This window comes from Jaculus jaculus, chromosome 2 (assembly GCF_020740685.1).
Source record: "Jaculus jaculus isolate mJacJac1 chromosome 2, mJacJac1.mat.Y.cur, whole genome shotgun sequence".
Lineage (NCBI taxonomy): Eukaryota > Metazoa > Chordata > Mammalia > Rodentia > Dipodidae > Jaculus > Jaculus jaculus.
The window spans coordinates 141,477,233-141,495,284 of record NC_059103.1 but is presented as its reverse complement, the minus strand read 5'-3'; the positions used below and the strand labels follow the sequence as shown (position 1 = coordinate 141,495,284).

At 37.7% G+C, this 18,052-nt stretch overlaps 1 protein-coding gene across 17 annotated transcripts in view; it reads left to right on the top strand.

Annotated features, from left to right (window-relative positions):
* Window positions 1-18,052, top strand: part of Eya1 (EYA transcriptional coactivator and phosphatase 1) — a 331,367-nt gene that overhangs the window by 272,869 nt on the left and 40,446 nt on the right. For all 17 annotated transcript variants that reach the window (XM_045143934.1, XM_045143933.1, XM_045143931.1 and 14 more), the window contains one exon: window positions 11,734-11,823. In XM_045143934.1, coding sequence (XP_044999869.1) covers window positions 11,734-11,823 — 90 coding nt within the window. The remainder of the gene's footprint in view (window positions 1-11,733; window positions 11,824-18,052) is intronic.

Sequence of the window (18,052 nt, the reverse complement as noted above, 5' to 3'; positions counted from 1 at the left end):
ACTTCTGTACTGAAAGTACCCTTTCCTGTTTTTCAGCCTCCTTTCTCTGAAAACAAAAGGTTCTGAATAGGGACAATTTTTTTAAATGATATTTAGACCCTGTTTGTGGCCGTAAGATTAGCATTCTAAATAGGAGATTGTTTTGGGTGCTTAAAACGAGTATTTTTCCTTTCTTTTCTTTGATTGATATTGCTCAAAGATTTGTCCTCAATTTGAGTATGCTTGACAAGATTTTCACATTGAACAACAAATCCTCATAAACCTGCTCACATTGTTAGCCTCATGCCTCACTGAGCCCTTCAACTCTAGGTGATTGCTGCTCATGGAGGCTTAGCTGCCCACACAGAATAGTGCCCATAGAAGTTAGCAGCCTTCTATTTAATTGCACAGATTCCAAATGTAAGTACCTTATCCAGAAGAAACCGTCATAGTTTCGGCAATACTCGAACTGTCTTGAGGAAATTCTAAGATTAATACATGACACTTGAAAACATAGTATGATCTATTTCATGAACCAGACTAACTAAGGAATTGGTGAGGATCTGATCTCACAGAAATAATTGGATATTTCTGCAAAGAAAAATGAGCTACTCAAAGGTCATAAGGTATTTAAAATACATTTATAAATTGAAAATGGTAACAAAACAATAATTAAAAGCAAAATTCAAACTTTTGGTTTTATTTCTTTACTTTATTTCTTTAGCTACTTATTTACAGTTTTAATGAGAACCCCGTGAGTCCATTGTGGTGCCCAGTGACTACTTGAGAGTGTGGGGTGATCTAAAACTGGGTAGCAAGAAAGGAAACTAGAGTTCTTGATTCACTTCTAGAATTTGACTTAGGCAAAAAAAAATGTCTTGGAAATTGCTGGATTTATTTTAATGTTAGCTTTTGCCTTTAGAAAAATAAAAGGAAAAGAATACAAGGAAAAATATAGAATATTTTGATATGAAAGGTCATGTAAGCCAGAAGAGCTACATGAACTATTATAACATTTTTTTTTCTTTTAGTGCTTTACTAAGCAATAAAGTTAAAAATGCCTTCTACTCAACATTTTCATGCTATTTTTAGTTCTTATAAAACTGCAATGACTTTTGGATTACATGGATCTAATGTAATATTTGACATTATTAAGTCATTAGATGTTTTGGAATACAGCTTTGGAAATGCAATATCATAGTATGTTGAGGTATTTCGTCAAATTAAGGCCTTTTAGACAAAGGAGAAAAGTTGTTTTTGCTTTTATACATAGAAAATCATTCTAGGTCCCATTCTTAAAAGCCAAGAAGAGATAAACAGGTTTTCCTAAGTTCCATCTCCTTTTCAGTCCCAAAGGGCAGCGGACACTAAGCCAAAAGTAGAAAATTTGAGAAAATAAATAAGAATGGGTTTCTGAAGCATCCTCAATTCCCTGTGGGTTCACATTTGCCACTAAAAATAGATGACGTTGTCATTTGGAGCTGGCAAATGCGGCATATGGGGAGTGTTCCATTTTTTTTCCCGGTTCACGTCCATTTTGTTTGGTGTGTTACTGACTACCCGTGGCCAGCAAGCAGGACTATGGGACTTCACTGAGGGCTGCTTGGTTACCTTAGGAAGTGTGCCAGTCTGGGTCCTTCAGTGTCCTGGTTGGGAAAGAACTGCAGGAAAGGAAATTTGCAGAATGAATTACAGACAAGGGGGGAAAGTTGGGAAAGATAGTGGGTCCACAGGAATCTGCAGTAATGACATTATTTCAGGGTGATGCCACCATCATCAGCCATGAGAAGTCCCTAGTTGGCTGTACATAGAACTCAGGGCATAAAAAGAGACTTGCCATTGGGACAAAACTGCTGAACTTGTAGAAAATGTATGTATGATTATGCAAGTCTATCAATAAAATAAGGTGTGTGGCCACATTATGTTTACGTTACAAAGCATTAAGAGCTCTATATTCTGACCTTCCCTTGAAGATTTGCTCTGAATAACCAACCATCACTGTGACATGATTTGTTTCAGCTGTCTAGTCAGTAGAATATTTTCTATCTTCTCTCCCCTCCCTCAGTGCCTGAAAGCTACCTTTATGAGCATGTCTATAACATTAGAAACTGTTACTTACTGATGAATTCAAGAGAGTCGGGGATAAGTCTCTAAACAGTGCCATTGACAGACTAGGTAGATCACAGATTATGTACAAATACTGAGATGAGCAATGTTCAACAGCGTAAGTTGAACAGCCGTGACTTCAACATGGTCATTAGAATAAGGCGAGTCCCAGGTAAGAATGTACCTAATGTACCTCCTGCCCAGGGATCCAGAAGAACTCCACATTGTTCTCTCCTGGGTGCAATCCCATATCATCTTAGGACTATTAAAATGTACGGCTCTCTTTAAAAGGTCATCATGGCTGCAGAACAACCTTAGTTCAATTCCACAGTACCCATGTAAAGCCCAGTGCACAAATGACACATATGTCTGGAGTTTTTTTGTTTTTTGTTTTTTGTTTTTTTGTTTTTTGCAGCTGCTGGAGGCCCTGGAGTGCTCATTCTCTGTCTGTCTGTTGTCTGTCTGTGTCCATGTGCTTGCAAAAAACATATAAATTTTTTTTTTAAGAATTCATCATCAGAAGTAGTAATAGATGCACCTAGTCCTTTAGCTTTGTAGCGTAGGAAGAGCATCATGTGTGAGAGAATGAGTGGAACTAACATAGGCTGGGCAGAGCTGCCATGTTTGTGCGTTTGTTGAATGCTCGCTTACTTCTGGCCACAAAACATTCAAGCAAAACCTCGCACGTTCTTCTCAAGAAAGGGGGATATATGAGGGTCTTTGCAAACCCTTTCCAGTTTTGACTTTAAAAACTTTTTTGTAACTTCTCCAGGTGTAATAAATACCTTGTCTTGGCCAATCTTTTTTCATCTGTACTCAAAGTACATCCCTCTACCACTATGTTCTGTCCAAGGAGAATGTTTTCAGAGCAAATCTTAGCAATCATATGATTTGACTTGTGTTAGAACATAAGAAGTATATGGTTCTCAGTCCCATAGCTATCTTAGAAAAACTTATAAATTTCTTTGTTTTTTCGTGTACAATTGTGTTGTGTGCATCTGTGCGTGTATTCATGTTTGAATGTGCATGTGCACACAAATGTTTGCATATATACACATGCATATGGAGGCCAGAGGTTGACACTGGATATCTTTCTCAATAACTCTTCCACCTTATCTGTCTGAGACAAGGTCTCTTACTAAACACAGGACTCACCAATTTGGCTACAATAGCTAACTAGTTAGTCTCAGGGATTCTTTTCTCTGTGCCCCAAGTACTGGGATTATAGACACACACCACCATGCCTGGCATTTCATGTGGATGCTAGAGATTTGAGCTTAGGGCCTCATACTCTTGGAGCAAGCAATTCATTGACTGGGCCACCTTTCTAGTCCCTATAGATTCTCAATATCTCAAAATATATAAGCCAAAGTTACATTTATTTAATTTTCTAAAATGTTTACTTCTAAATGTGGCAACATATAGCTGACATAAACTTTATATCTGAAGTATTATTATGATGCCTTGTTGTGTAACTAACCTCCAGAATTCTTTTTCTTTAAGAACTGAAGTTCTATATCCATTTAACAACTCTCCATTCCTCCATCTTTCCTTCTTTCATTCCCCCACCCCCCAGGATAAGGTCTCACTGTAGCCCAGGCTGACCTGGAATTCACTATGTAGTCTCAGGATGGCCTCAAACTCAGAGTGATCCTTGTACCTCTGCCTCCTGAGTGCTTGGATTAAAGGTGTGCACCACCACACCCAGCTGATTCCTTCTTTCTAATACAAACTAGAGAATGGACTTTTTAGGGCAGTTATTATTTATAAACAGCCTGCAGTTTGAATGCATTATGTGGAGTCAGTCATTTCTTGTAGCCATACCCTGCAGTGCCAGCGTGGGCTATCCCTTAGCTGTGGCTGTAGTATGAATGGCACAATCACAACAACAGTAGCGGAGTGGCAGTGGCTAGTCACAACGTGCCAGGTACTAGTCAGGAACTTTACATAGATTATGAAATTTCATCTGGAAAATAGTACTGCTTTATTCCCATCTTACTGTGAAGGGACTTGAGTCTAGAGGTTAATTTGCCCAGCATTACATACAACTAGTATGGCAAAGTCAGAATCTCAATATAGAATTAATGTATGTACAGTGTGTACTGCAAAGTTTATGGTATGACCACTGTGAGAATGAGCATTTATAGCACTGTTCTGTCCTGTAAGCAAAAGTTCTTTGTCTGTAAATTATGAACATGATCATTTTGGAAGGCTGTCCTTTAATTTCTATAATGCTAATAGCAAAAGAGTGGCCCTGTTAATAATGCCTTTTGTTGGGATGAACATGAATTTAGTTCACTCAGAATAGGGTAAATGACCTTTCCATAAACTCTGTACACCAACACAGTGTCATTACATGACTTCGGTAGACAATTCCTGGACTTAAGTTGGAAGCTAAGCCTATAGCCCTGAAGGAGTCACAGTACCTTGACCTCATGTGAGAATCACAAAAAAGTCAGTTTCCAAAGCACTGTGGATCACGCATGCGCTAGCACTCTAGGTGACTTATGAAACCAAGCTATGAAACAAGAGCCATTGCTCAGTCTTCAGATACCCTAATACCCAACTGCAATTATAGATGGCCCTTTTACTCACTGCAAATCTGATTTGCAACGTGGGAATTCTAGGACAGACACAGATATTTCCAGAAACTGTTTTGACTAGCATTACAGGATCTATGCACTTCTCTTGTCTAGAGAGATTTTCATTTTCTTCTTTACACATGATGGTAAGTGAAATAGTAGTGAGCAGGCTGTACAAGAAATGGTTAAAAATCCAACAGTGGACTGGCGATCATGTTGACTTTTGCTTAGGATGATAATCTGTCTCTGAATTTTAGAAAGATGAGAAAGACATCTTGGGGCAAAGGGACACTTAAAGATCATTTGACAAAAGATGAAGGCACCATAACGGTTTGGGCTCTGAGGCTGGACACACTCAGCAGATTTCTTTGTTACTTAATTAAAAAATAATAATGTTACTTTCTGTTCCCCAGACATAGTGTGTCTTTGATGTACTGAAAGCAGCAGGAGTGGCCTAGGATTGCAACATAGTCCTCCACTTTTGAGACTTTAAGCAGACACTCGCAATTTAATCACAGATCCACGTAATTTAGGAGTGGGTTAAGTTTGCTTTCCTGTTGGGCGTTGGGTGTTGCATACTGCCTTGCTGTGGTAAAGAGCAGCTTTAGAAGGACTCTCCACTGGAAGAGGCTCCTGGTGTAGGACCAGGATTTGTAGCTTCCATATTGAACAAGAAAAATAAGAGAGCATTTGATGACATTTTTTTTCTCCTTTTTGGGACATCACTATGCTAATTTAGAGAACCAAGTTTCACAGCATGTATGTTTCAAAATGTTGCAATTCATATCACTATTGAGAAAAGAAACAAATATCAGAAAGAAACAAGAGAGCATAGCTTAAATGTTAAAACTTACTGAAGTGACATAGAAGAAAAAATGAAACAAAACAAACATTCTACACAAAGTTTCCATTCTGTTTTCAGAGAATTAATGCGGTGGTGGTGGTATGGGGGATATTGAAAAGAAATCCTCTGTCCTCCTTAGACAAGAATTCAAGTAAGCAGTGGGGACCCAGTGCTTGTCCAGCCACAGTGAGAAAAACCAATGGGAGATTCTGAACCAATGACATTGCTGTCAGGGAAAGTGCTGGAAGGCTGTGGGCACATAGGCTTGGTCAAAGGCCACAATGTATTGAATGTGGGTGAACTCTGGGAACAGATCTCTTGGGGACGGTTCCTTTGACTTAATTTTAAAGTTGTTGAATGTACCTTCTACCACATTTGCCTTACTTTTCTATCATGTGATAATTAAATATATACATACACATTGTAATATATTCAATTTCACTGATAATTCATATATTTAAAGTTATGTTCATGTAAAATAGTATGGTTATGTTAAATTTATATAACATTAAATGTAACTATAATAATCATAAAAATATATATTTTTATAATACATATTATATATAGATGATGACTAAGAGCCTCTGCCTAGTTATCATTTGAAGAAATATTTCATGACCGAAAATAAATAAATCTTGAAAAACTACAAACAGTTCACATGTTGTAGAGGTGAATGAAAGTGAGACATTTATGAGTTGTTTATATTTGATGCAGTTTTTGGATAGTGTTAAAAGGGGTAGAGAATGGAATGGTGGAATAGACTTCAATGAAGGAGGCTAGGGAAAATAAAAACTGGAAAAGCAAAGAATTTGGGTGAAGATAAGAAAGATGTGACATCTAGATCCAAGTGTCAGGATTGACTCGATGTGCTCATGATGGGCTATTTATGAAAATGCTCTGGTTAGGTTGGTAGCTTTCCATTCTTCAGAGAAAGAGCACCAGAGGTTTACAGGGGAAGAAGATGAACTGGGCTTTATGGACATCCTAGGGAACGTGAGCTCCAGGTTTTAGATTTTTGAGCCTACAACTGAGATTTCAAGTCTGATGTGGCTGAAGCCATTAGTGTCTTTGGGTCACAGGGTAGTGTAAATAGAATGCAGGATGGATGAGACCAAAGTCCCAGAGATGAGCAGTAGGTGATTGATAATCAGATTCTTAGAGGATGTTGAGGAAAACACTGCTGATGCTGTTATTAACACCAGAAGAGGGAAAGTGTCAAGAACAGTATAAAGGGGCCTGGGAAGTGGCTGAGTTGCCAAAGTACTTGCCCTGCAAGCATGAAGACCTGAGTCTGATCCTTAGAGGACACAGGAAAGTGCCAGATACGTGTGATCCCAGAACTGAGAAGGCAGAGACAGCAGAATCCCTGGGGTTTTCTGGCTGACCAGTCTAATATAATTGGTGTGCTCCAAGATCCAAAAAAGATGGGTAGGCTAGAGAGGTGGCCCAATTGATAAAGTGCTGCATAAGCATGAAGACCAGAGTTCAGATCCCTAGCACCCACACAAAAGCCAGATGTGGCAGTGTGTACCTGTAATCCTAGCAGAGGTAAGGCTAAGACAGGAGGATCCCTGGGGCTCTTTAGCTACCTTGTTTAGCTGAACTCATTGACTACAGGTTAAGTGAGACATCCTGTCTTCAAAAACAAGATAGAGAGCTATTGGAGAAGATATACAACTTTGGCCTCTCGCCTCCACAAGTGTATGCACACACACACAAACACACACATACACACATGGTGGATAATGGGTTCCTGAGGAATGACAGCCATGGTTGTCCTCTGGCCTTCACATGGGTGGCATACCAATGTACACATACATACTAGAAACAGAAGAAGGGTCCGGAGAGATGGCTTAGCAGTTAAGGCTCTTGTCTACAAAGCCACAGGACCTTGGTTCATTTCCCCAAGACCCATGTAAGCCAGATGCACAAGGTGGTGCATGCGTCTGCAGTGGCTAGAAGCACTGGGGTACCCATTCTCTTTCTCTGTCTCTTTCCATCTGCCTTTTTCTCTTTCTCTCAAGTAAATAAATAAATGTAAAAAACAGGAGGAAGGAGGACAGTCATTGCAAATGCTCCCAAGGTAAAGATTTTATTATTATTCTTTTACTATTTATTTGTAAGCAGGGAGGCAAGGAGAAATCAAGAGTGAGGGAGAGAAAGAGAGGGGAGAGAAAGACAGAAAGAATGGATGCACCAAGGCCCCTTGCCACTGCAAACAAAATCCAGAGATAAGCACCACTTTTTGTATCTGGCCTTATATAGGTACTGAGGATTTGAACCCAAGACATCAGCTTTGTAAGCAAGTGCCTTTAACCACTGGGAAATCTCTCCAACCCAGTAAGTTTTACTTAAAATGCAATGTTGCTCTGAAGAGGAAGCAAAGGTCTAAGTTTTTCACAAGTGATATAACAAACAAATGGCATAATAATTCATTTGATAACTGCAGCCCTAGAATTTTTTACTGCAAGCACATTACTTACGTCAAGTAAAGTAAAATTAAGCCAAAGACATGGTGACTATCATGTCTCAGTTTTAGTCCAAGAATATAAGGGGTTTGCTTATTTGTTTTGTTTTGTCTCCTGAGTATATCAAAATAAGTCATCAAGCTGTAATGAACTTATTTTTCTGATATTACCTCATCCCATTTGATTTTTTGCCAGACATGTTTAAAAATTTTAAAGGTATTAATGTAATATCTATTACAGTAGCACCTGTAGTAGGAGAAAGCCCCTAGTTGCTAGTGTTGTGTAGGCAACTTCATGCAGGTTGTCTCTGCCCTTGTGCTAGTTTCTGGAGGAGAAACAACCTGATGCAGCTTTGCAGCTTGTAGATCAGTTACCATGCACAAACCCTAGCTTTGCATTCCACACTATAGATCGCTCATGATAGGATTGTGAGTGGAAAATACCAGAAGGGGCTGGGGAGATGCTCAATCAACAAAGTGTTTGCCACGCAAGCATGAGGTCCTGAGTTCAGATGCATATATAAAGCCAGGTACTATAATCCTATACCTGTAGAGATGGAGGCAGGAAGAGCACTGGCTCTTGCTGGCCAGCTCGTCTAGCCAAATGATTAAGCTTCAAGTTCAGCGAGGAAATGCATCTCAAAAAACCAGGTGGACAGTGATTAAAGAAAACACTTGATGTCAACCCCTGACCTTCACATACATGAACACACACGTACGACACACGTACCAACGACAACAGCAAAAGATCAGAAGGTACTCTGTGTAGTAAGTAATATTGTATTTAACAAACTCCCATGTCAGCTCTTTCTGTGTGTTTGTGTGTATGTGAGAGAGAGAGAGAGAGAGAGAGAGAGAGAGAACGACAGAGAGAGATTACTAGATCATAGTGCAAAATATGATTTGTTTGTTTTGTTGTAATGGGTCTTAGGTAGAGGATGTTTGAGAAACATTACTTTCTAGCAGACGCCTTCCTTTCCTAAAATCCTGTCAGTTTTGTTAGCTGCCAGGCTGTTCTGCTATCATGAATGTTTCATACCACCGTAAAGCGGCAGGCATAAGAACCATGAAAGAATGACTGCTAATAGCAAAAGAGAATACTGTGAAAAGGTAAATAAGCCAACATCTGTCTTGAATTTGACCCCAGGATCGAACAAACCTTTAAAATTTATTAGTATTCTGACCAGCAAGTCGTCACTGTAATTTATGAAGAAAAGTTAAAGTATGCTATGTATTAACAAACAATAGAGTGATTCTTTTGATGCCCTTATAAATAAGCAACTATATCAAGAAGAAATGAAGCCTTTTTAGGAATAACAATACTATGGTACATAAATCCCACAGTTGGCAATTAAGTAAACGTGGTGAGTCTCCACTCTCACCGCATAAAAGATTCATGGACATGGCTATATGACAAGTCAGTGTGTTTTATCGGCCTGAAGTTGGGGGTGTGCACCTTTGCCAGGAGTTTTGTTTTAGCCACAGCTGTTGGAACTTCCCCCACTAGTGAGTTCTGCTCTGGAGCCTATTTGACCGTCAGCTTGTGCATGATACTGATTGAGAGAGACCTTGTGAACAAACAATTTCCAGTAAGACTGAGAATCAATGGGTTCGTTTTTCTTTATTTGTAAACTGCGTTTAGTTCAACTACAACCTAAGACATTTCTTAGATATTAGTTGGTAGTAAGGACAACTTAAGAAAGCTAAAGCTGTCTGAGTTGCCAAACTGGAAATTTGGAGGAATTGTTTTCATTTGCACATTGAGTGTGTTAATTACCTCCCTACCCTTATAGACACTCTAGAATGGTTGCTTTGCCTATCTCTTGATCTAGCCTCTAACTTGTACCAAACACCCTGTCTTCCGCCTCTTACCATGGTCACTCAGATGGCAGAGAAACTGAGGCTGGGTATGCAGCCCCGCCATATCTCCCGAGACTCTGATCATCTACCTTTAGGGCTCTGGGAAGGAAGGAGGGACAGATGGTGCAGGTGAGGCAGAGCTAGTTAGGTAGTATTGGCCATATGGGCGGGGCTGGGCAGGTTTCTGCTCCTACGCCTGCATGCCAGCCCCTGCTCTCTGCCTGGTGTACAGACACATGATTGTCCCAACTGAGAGGAGGTCTTGATTGTTATTACTATTCTGTGGGGAAGCAGGGTAGTGTAGGGCTCCTTTTCTAACATGCCTTACTGCCATCAGGCAGCGTGGAGAGGCATGGTAGGACGTGTGGACCACTAGCATGGGCAGTGGGGCATCGGTCATGCTCAGGTCTTAGCTGTAATGAAGCCAGTATGGGCAGAAAATGATTCAGGAAGTGTACAAAGTTTACACGGGACAGTAGTGATAGAAAGAATGTTGTCTGACTTTTATGTCCTTGACTCAAATCTTTGGTGATACACAGAGGGTACCCATGCCAGATGGGTGGCCTTTGTGAAGACATAATTTGTCTAATTATGATTTTCCTGGATACATGACAATACAGATAGTTTCTATATTATTCTAAATGTTTTCTGTAAGAATAAAATGTAATTATCTGATATTGTTATTGTAACTTCTTATTTTGGGAAGAATTTAAAGTGGCATTCATATAAAAGTGGCTATTTTTAGGATGCCAATATAGCTTCCAACACTCATTTTATATTCCTTGTATACTTTTTCTATGGAACTTTTTTCTTAGTGTAAAAGATTTCAATAAGAAAGCATGTTGCTACTTAGATTTCATACATTATGAATACAGCAATGTCATAAAGACACTTGTGCATCCCCCAAGTTCATTTCAATACCAGTAGATGCCATCTAAATATGTTATGTCAGGAAGAAACCATACAAGGCTTAAAACTTTAGGGAGAAGCCCCCTGGACACTCCACAGTGCAGTGGTCACCTCTATGTGATACCAAGTTGTCTGATGTCTTAATGTGTTACGTGAATGTCACCATCAGACTCTGAGCTGAGCTTGGTGGGGACCAGGTGACCACTGTGGCCCTCACTTCTTACCTTACATATACTTGAGCTTGGAAGTCAGTCTGAGTGAATACAATGAGTGAGACACCATCTAGAGTGCTTGCCACCTTTCTGAAATTATTCTAGAGGTTTTCTGATATTTATGGCAGCATTTTTAGGTGCTTTTAAGGGACTGGGGTATAAATTCCCTCTAGTTAATGTGTCCTAGTAACTGCAGATCATATGTATGTGTGTATGTGTATATGTATATACATATATGTATACATATATATGTGTATATATATACTATATACATATATACATATATATACCATATACATGTATATACATACACATACATACATATATATGTATGTATGTATGTGTATATATATGTATGTGTAGATAGATAGATAGATAGATAGATAGAGATATATAGATATAGATATATAGTTTTTTTTTGAGCCAGGGTCTCACTCTAGCCCAGGCTTACCTGTAACTCTGTAGTCCCAGGCGGGCCTTGAACTCTCAGTGATCCTCCTACCTCTTGTCTCCCAAGTGTTAGGATGAAGGGCATGCACCATCACACCTGCTTAGATCTTATATATTAATAACATTTTATCAGCAAGTTATTTCCCCATGATGCAAAATAACAAGGTACTTTTCATTGACTGTCACTGAATGAATGACGTACACTGAAGGACCTGGTGCCCGTCTCCCCGTGTCACCACCGGTTTCCGCCTTTCCTGATGCTGGCTTCCTTTGAAGTGAGACACTGTCTTTCCTGTAAACTGACCTGTAATATTCTTCTTTCAGGATCCACCTACCTCTGTTTCCCTTGGACTGCGGATGGAAGAAATGATTTTCAACTTAGCAGACACACATCTATTTTTTAATGACTTAGAAGTAAGTTGTGATTGTTTTATATATACTTCAGGTTGCACATCTGAAAATGAGTGACTTATTTTAAGTTAATGACAGTGTATATCTTTTAAGCATCTGACTAGAGTTACTGGGACAGGGTGATTAGTTATATCACAGTATATTTTGCCTTCCTGATATTTGCTGTGTTTTGCTGTTGAATCCTATGTGGCTGCTGGTAATGATTAAAACTTGATACTAATAATCCTTGAATCAAATTTGATAATCAGAGTCAATATACGTTTCACTTCCATTAACACTGTTCAGCTATGTCCTAAGAACCCAGTAGAATTCATGCTATTGCCTATGTGTCCATGTCGTTCTCTTATTATAATTCACTCAGTGCTTTTCTGCCAGCCCAACTGTTTGAAGAATATTTGAGGGTGTGAAGGAAAGCTTCAAAAATTCATTTCATATTCCATGTATGCTTTCTCTCCGGAAATGCTGCTTCTTTATATAAAAGATTTCATCCAGGAAGCCTGTTTGGTTTTCTAAGGTTTCTGCTGCTGATTTTATTGGGCCGTTATGGTCTGGGGGAGGTTCTTGTAGGCTAGCTAAATGTGAATGGGCAGCAGTCAGCACAACCTTGGCTAGTGGCATTCTTAACAATGAACAACCTTGTTTCCCCTATCACCATTATGAGAAAACATGAAGATCACAACAGTTCCCTCCCTCCTTAATAGAGACAGTTGTTTATTTAAATCCCGCTGTTAGGCAAGCTTGTGGCAAGGCTGCCAACAGGCATTAATCATCAACTTGTTGTTTTGCTAGGTTTTATAAATGTATGTTATTTCAGACAGGAGAAGAATCTAGAAGATTCGCACAGAACTTTTTTTCTGATCACAGTTAATTGGAAGCAATTGGCCTTTAAATATTTCCTGATGTTTCCCTTCCCAAAATCAAGCAAAATGCACCTTATTTAATAGATGAGCCAAAATCATTTGGAAAATGCCAGTATGTGACAGAAGTTAAATGTGGTTTGTTCAACATCTGTCCTGTATTTTGATTTCTTTTCATCTGCAGTGAAACTGCTCACAGACGAATTGGCAACTTCCAGAGCAATAGAATTATTTAAATGTGCTTTATTTTCCACCATTCCTTAGGGAAGTATTTATTTTTACACTTATATGTAAAACACAGATTTTTTTTTTTTTTTTACATTTTTAAGAGTTTGCTATCCTCAAGGAAATTACGTGTAAGGCATTGTGATGTTTTATGGTAGAAATATCCTCTGTGAGTGACAAATTCAGAATTGCCTTTATAAAAGCTTAGTGATGGTATTTATTTTCAAAAGCTGTTTCTGATTTATGGGTGCATCTCACTTCATGAGAAAGCATCACAAAAAATTCTGTATTTTATTGGTATGTTAAAATCCTTTTCCTAAATTTCCATTCGTCTCAAAAGATCCAGACTAGTCTGATTTTTGTCCTGGGTAAAACCTTGTTACTCTTCCTTCTATTAATAGTGTTAATAGCAGCCTTTGAGAAGAAATGAGCAGTCATCTGCTATTGTTTTAAAATTCTACCTTCTTAAAAATACCAAATCTATGTGGTGAGCAGGAAGATGTTAGACAGAAGAATAACTTTTTCTTATATAGACAAAAAGACTTCCAAATTCAACTTTGATTTAACATAGAGGTTCTTTTATTTGTTTAATTTAAATTATTCCCATTGAAATGTATAAAGAGGCCATCATAGTCAAATACATTAAAAAGTTAGTATTTTAGGATGTAAGAAATACATGTTTATTTCTGTAAATCCCAATTAAGTAATATACAATACAAAATTCTATCCTTTTGTGATGAGGACTTATTTCTTCTTAGAAGTTATAAAAGAGAAAAAAATGTATAATTCAGTCACATATGTAAAACAATAAAGGAATTTTTTTAAGCTCATGATCTTAAACAAGTTGATTTTAAGTTAGTTTGCCAAGAAAATAATACAAACTTATCCACAAAAGTACCCATAAAAGGGAGATAAGTTTAGCTTGTCTTTAAAAATTATTTGCTCTAGATTTATATACCATTTTAAAGAGAAATTTATTCTTATATATTTGTATCAATTACACTCATAATATATGTTTGTATATACATACACATACATATACAAACACATTAGAATTCAATAAATCTGGAACTGGTGTTTGCAAATATAAGTTTCTTTCAAAATAAAAATATTTCCTAGAAAAAAGTAAGCTTATTGGAATAATACTCATAAGGAAACCAAAATTATCTCATCAGGCAGAAATGATGGGGAAATGTATGATTTCACATACCCATTGGCATTTTGTGGTGGCCAAGGACATGAATATTTTCATATATCTAATTTACATGTTCTTAGCACTTTAAGGTCTGTGACACAAGTAATTTCAAGGTGTTTACCAAGCTCTTGTTTGGCTTAGTGTTAGCTCTGAACTCTGGCTGCTGTATATTTTCTTCTGAAATCTGAACTTTTTGTCAGCTGCCCCCCTGTATGGTCTGTTCAGTTCATACTCAGTAAGACCTTCAGAATAAAGAAATACACTAACTGGGGTTTCCACTGATATTTGTTATGTTGTGATTTAGGTGTAGGGTATAACTTCTAAAGTAATTTAGAAATGTCTTATTGAACACAAAGAGTAAAATAATTTAAGATTTTTAGTTTTAAAAGTCAATTCAGTAGCTTTTTAATTTAAAATATTCAATGTACATTAAATTTGTTGACACATCAGAAAATAAATTAAAAGGAAAATGTTGTCTTTCTGTGTCATTAAAAGTGCCCGATGTGTTAAGGGTCATGAGTGATGGAGACATAACTGTCATAAGGTGTAATAGTTTCCCTCACCAAAGACAGGGTGAGATGTTCCCTCCACAGCATACCTCTTTTATTAGTCTCACCAACATCCTGTGTATCACTTTACAAAAAGTCCCACATGTAGTCAGATGATGCTTCTATGGAAGTTGTCTGTGAATGACAGTGTGGAATAGGAGGGCTTTTCAGCTTCTTTACATTGTACAACTTTCTGACTTAATAGAGAAAAGAATTCTTTCTCTTGGAGTTGTATTAAAAGGCTGTCTGTTGGGCTGGAGAGATGGCTTAGTGGTTAAGCGCTTGCCTGTGAAGCCTAAGCACCCCGGTTCGAGGCTCGGTTCCCCAGGTCCCACGTTAGCCAGATGCACAAGGGGGCGCACGCGTCTGGAGTTCGTTTGCAGAGGCTGGAAGCCCTGGCGTGCCCATTCTCTCTCTGTCTCCCTTTATCTGTCTTTCTCTCTGTGTCTCTCGCTCTCAAATAAATAAATAATTTTTTTTAAAAGAGGGCTGTCTGTAAGCACAAACAAAAGAAAGGCCTCAGCAATGATAAGATTTTGATTTAACCTGCCTCTGGCCAGTTGCCTTGCTGGAGTTTTCCACATTTGAAGGAAATGTTTTATAAAGATACAAATGTCAAAATAGAAATAAAGCTAATAAGCTCATGTTGACTTTCTCCTTCATTCTGGTGTTAAGGAATAGCTTCTCCCATGTGATTGGCATGGTGGCCTTCAAGAGTGGGGAAGAACTCAGTCACTTCATGTAGTTGTTCTGGGATAATACGTGGACTTAGGGCTGGGAAGTTGTGGGAACTCCTCTGTGTCTGTGAACACAAGGGGTGAAGCTTTCATACACTCTATGCTCACCCTGGGTCACGTGCTATTGCCTTGGAACTCCCCTGCCCATTGTCTAATGCATTGCTTAGTAGGGAAAATCCAGAAGATTCTTTGCTGTCAAGAGGTATAATGCAAACACTACAACTTGTTCTAGGGTCTTCTCTAGCTGTTGACTCCATCCAAGTCTGATATTTTTTGTTTGTTATCTATACTGTTTACACTTGTTTACACATCTTTTATTAGAAGAAGGGCTCAGATTATGGTTTCATTAGGGTATGGGTTTGATGAACCAAAAGCCAATGACGGTAGCTTATAAAAGGCATAATAATAACATCATACTTTACAGAGAGTAAGCCACAACAATTTGTCTTATAAAGTAATGAATGTTCACTGTGGCTTAGCCTTTAAGTTTGGCATAGACTTCATTATTATAAAACTGAAGTTATTAATTACATTAATGTATTTTCTTTGAAACCCTATTTTTAGTTAGAAAGTCTCCTCACAATGTCAGTCATGCCAACCTTAACTGCTTTCAAGTGAAGTACCCTATACTGACCTAAAGTGTCTGCTTCCAAAAACACAAAATGTATTAATTCAGAAGGTAATTTTATTTTGAATCAGATAAGTATGATTCTTTTAGAACATGTGTTCCCTATGAGAAATAGCAACTCTGATGCCAGCATCTAGATTTATCAATGCTGAAAGCCCTGGTTTTAAGCTGCCTGCTAAAGTTACACACTGTGTAAATGTCCCTCTGTGTGTGTGTGTGTGTGTGTGTGTGTGTCCCTGTGCGTGTGCACAGACACACACACATACCATTTGGCTTCAGGACACTTGTTTACTCCTAAGGCATTGCTAGACATAAGGAACTGCATGTCTTTAACCCTAGGAATATTCCTCATGACACCCTATACATGTTGATTATTAGTGAGTCGTGTTGGGCTGAATTGTGTGTTGCCTTAGGATAGAATTCTTGTGTACTTACCAATAAGTCTTGTCCAAACTGCAGCCTGGACCACAGGTAGTTGAGAATTGTAATGAATGAGGCTCAACCTGAACCATGAACTTAGCTAAAACAATAAAAGTTGGTTTTGTGATGTTTTGTTCATTTCTCAAATGTGTACTTTGTAGATGAAAATGTCGTGTTGCATGCTAGAAGGTTGGACATGTATTGTTGAAATTGTCTTTCTATGTTTTAAGTGAGGTTATTTATTTGGTCTTTGCTATGTCTCTAGTTGAGAGTAGCATTGAAAACTCTCCTTTTAAAGGATGAAAATGTTTTCTTAGCAATAAGTGATTATGAAGCATAACGTATTGATTCTAACTGCATTATAACTAATGAAGTTTATATGGAAGTCATATGTTCAAAAGGAAATAATGCTTATATTTGATCTATTGTGACTGAAGGATATTGTTCTTTTTTATTTATTTACCACTTCTTATAAGATTCTGTTATCTCTATCTGAAGATAAAATGGAAATATAAAAGTATACTCAAATACTTGCATAATTTGCTATTATCCAAATATTAAGATTCTACATTCATAGTGATTAACATACGAACACTTACTGGGCTCTGCTTAGTTAGAGTGATTGCCTAGTATGAGGAAGTCTCTAAGGTCTATCCCCAGTGCTATAGACAGAGAAGAAGGAAGAATAGGGAAGAGCAAGAAAAGAGTAAAAGGAAGGGGAGAGGAAGAGAGTCATTTACTTTATAACAACAGAAACACTGTACTTAGCAGCAAAATAGCATTAAAAAATTGCCACGAAAATGGGAAAAAATTAAAAATTCCCTCTGTTGTACTGATCTAGAAATTTAAGGCAGTGAAAGACACTATTATTATCATTATTTATTTTGCAGAAAATTTGATCCCACAGAACATTGAAGAGAATTAGAGTATCTTAGGATTTATAAATTGAAAAATACAAAATTAAATTTAAAAATCAATAGCCTGGGCTGTAGAGATGGCTTAGCCATTAAGGCATTTGTCTACAAAGCCAAAGGATACAAGTCCAACTCCTCAGGACCCATGTAAGCCATATGCACAAGGTGGCATATGCATTTGCAGTTCTTTTGCAGTGGTTAGAGTCTCTGTCATACTCATCCTCTCTGTATCTGTCTCTTTCTCTCTCAAATAAATAAATAAAAATAAAGATTAAAAAACAATAAATTTGCAACTATCAAATATAGGGAAATTAAGTTAAAAATTATAAATATCAATGATTAGAACTCAAAAGAAAAAAATCCAAAAAGGAAACATAAATAATAACCTATATAAAAAGAATTTGTGAGAAACATTTGAATATACCTATGAAATTTCTTCCTTTCCTTTTTTTTTTTTTTTTTTTTTTGGATTAGACAAAATTGACCCAAGTTCCATTTTTAAGGATAAGTAATCCAATGTACTTAAAAAGTTTGGATCAAGCCTGGTAAGCAAGCCTTGACTTTAGACTAACCCATGGGGAGAAGAGCGAGCACAAACAGACCAACTTAAGAAGAAATTCTATGTGTACTAAACTAAATCAAACCCAAATGAAAGGGTAGATTACTTAACTATCAGTAAGACCTAGATTAAAATGTGAAAAAATAAAA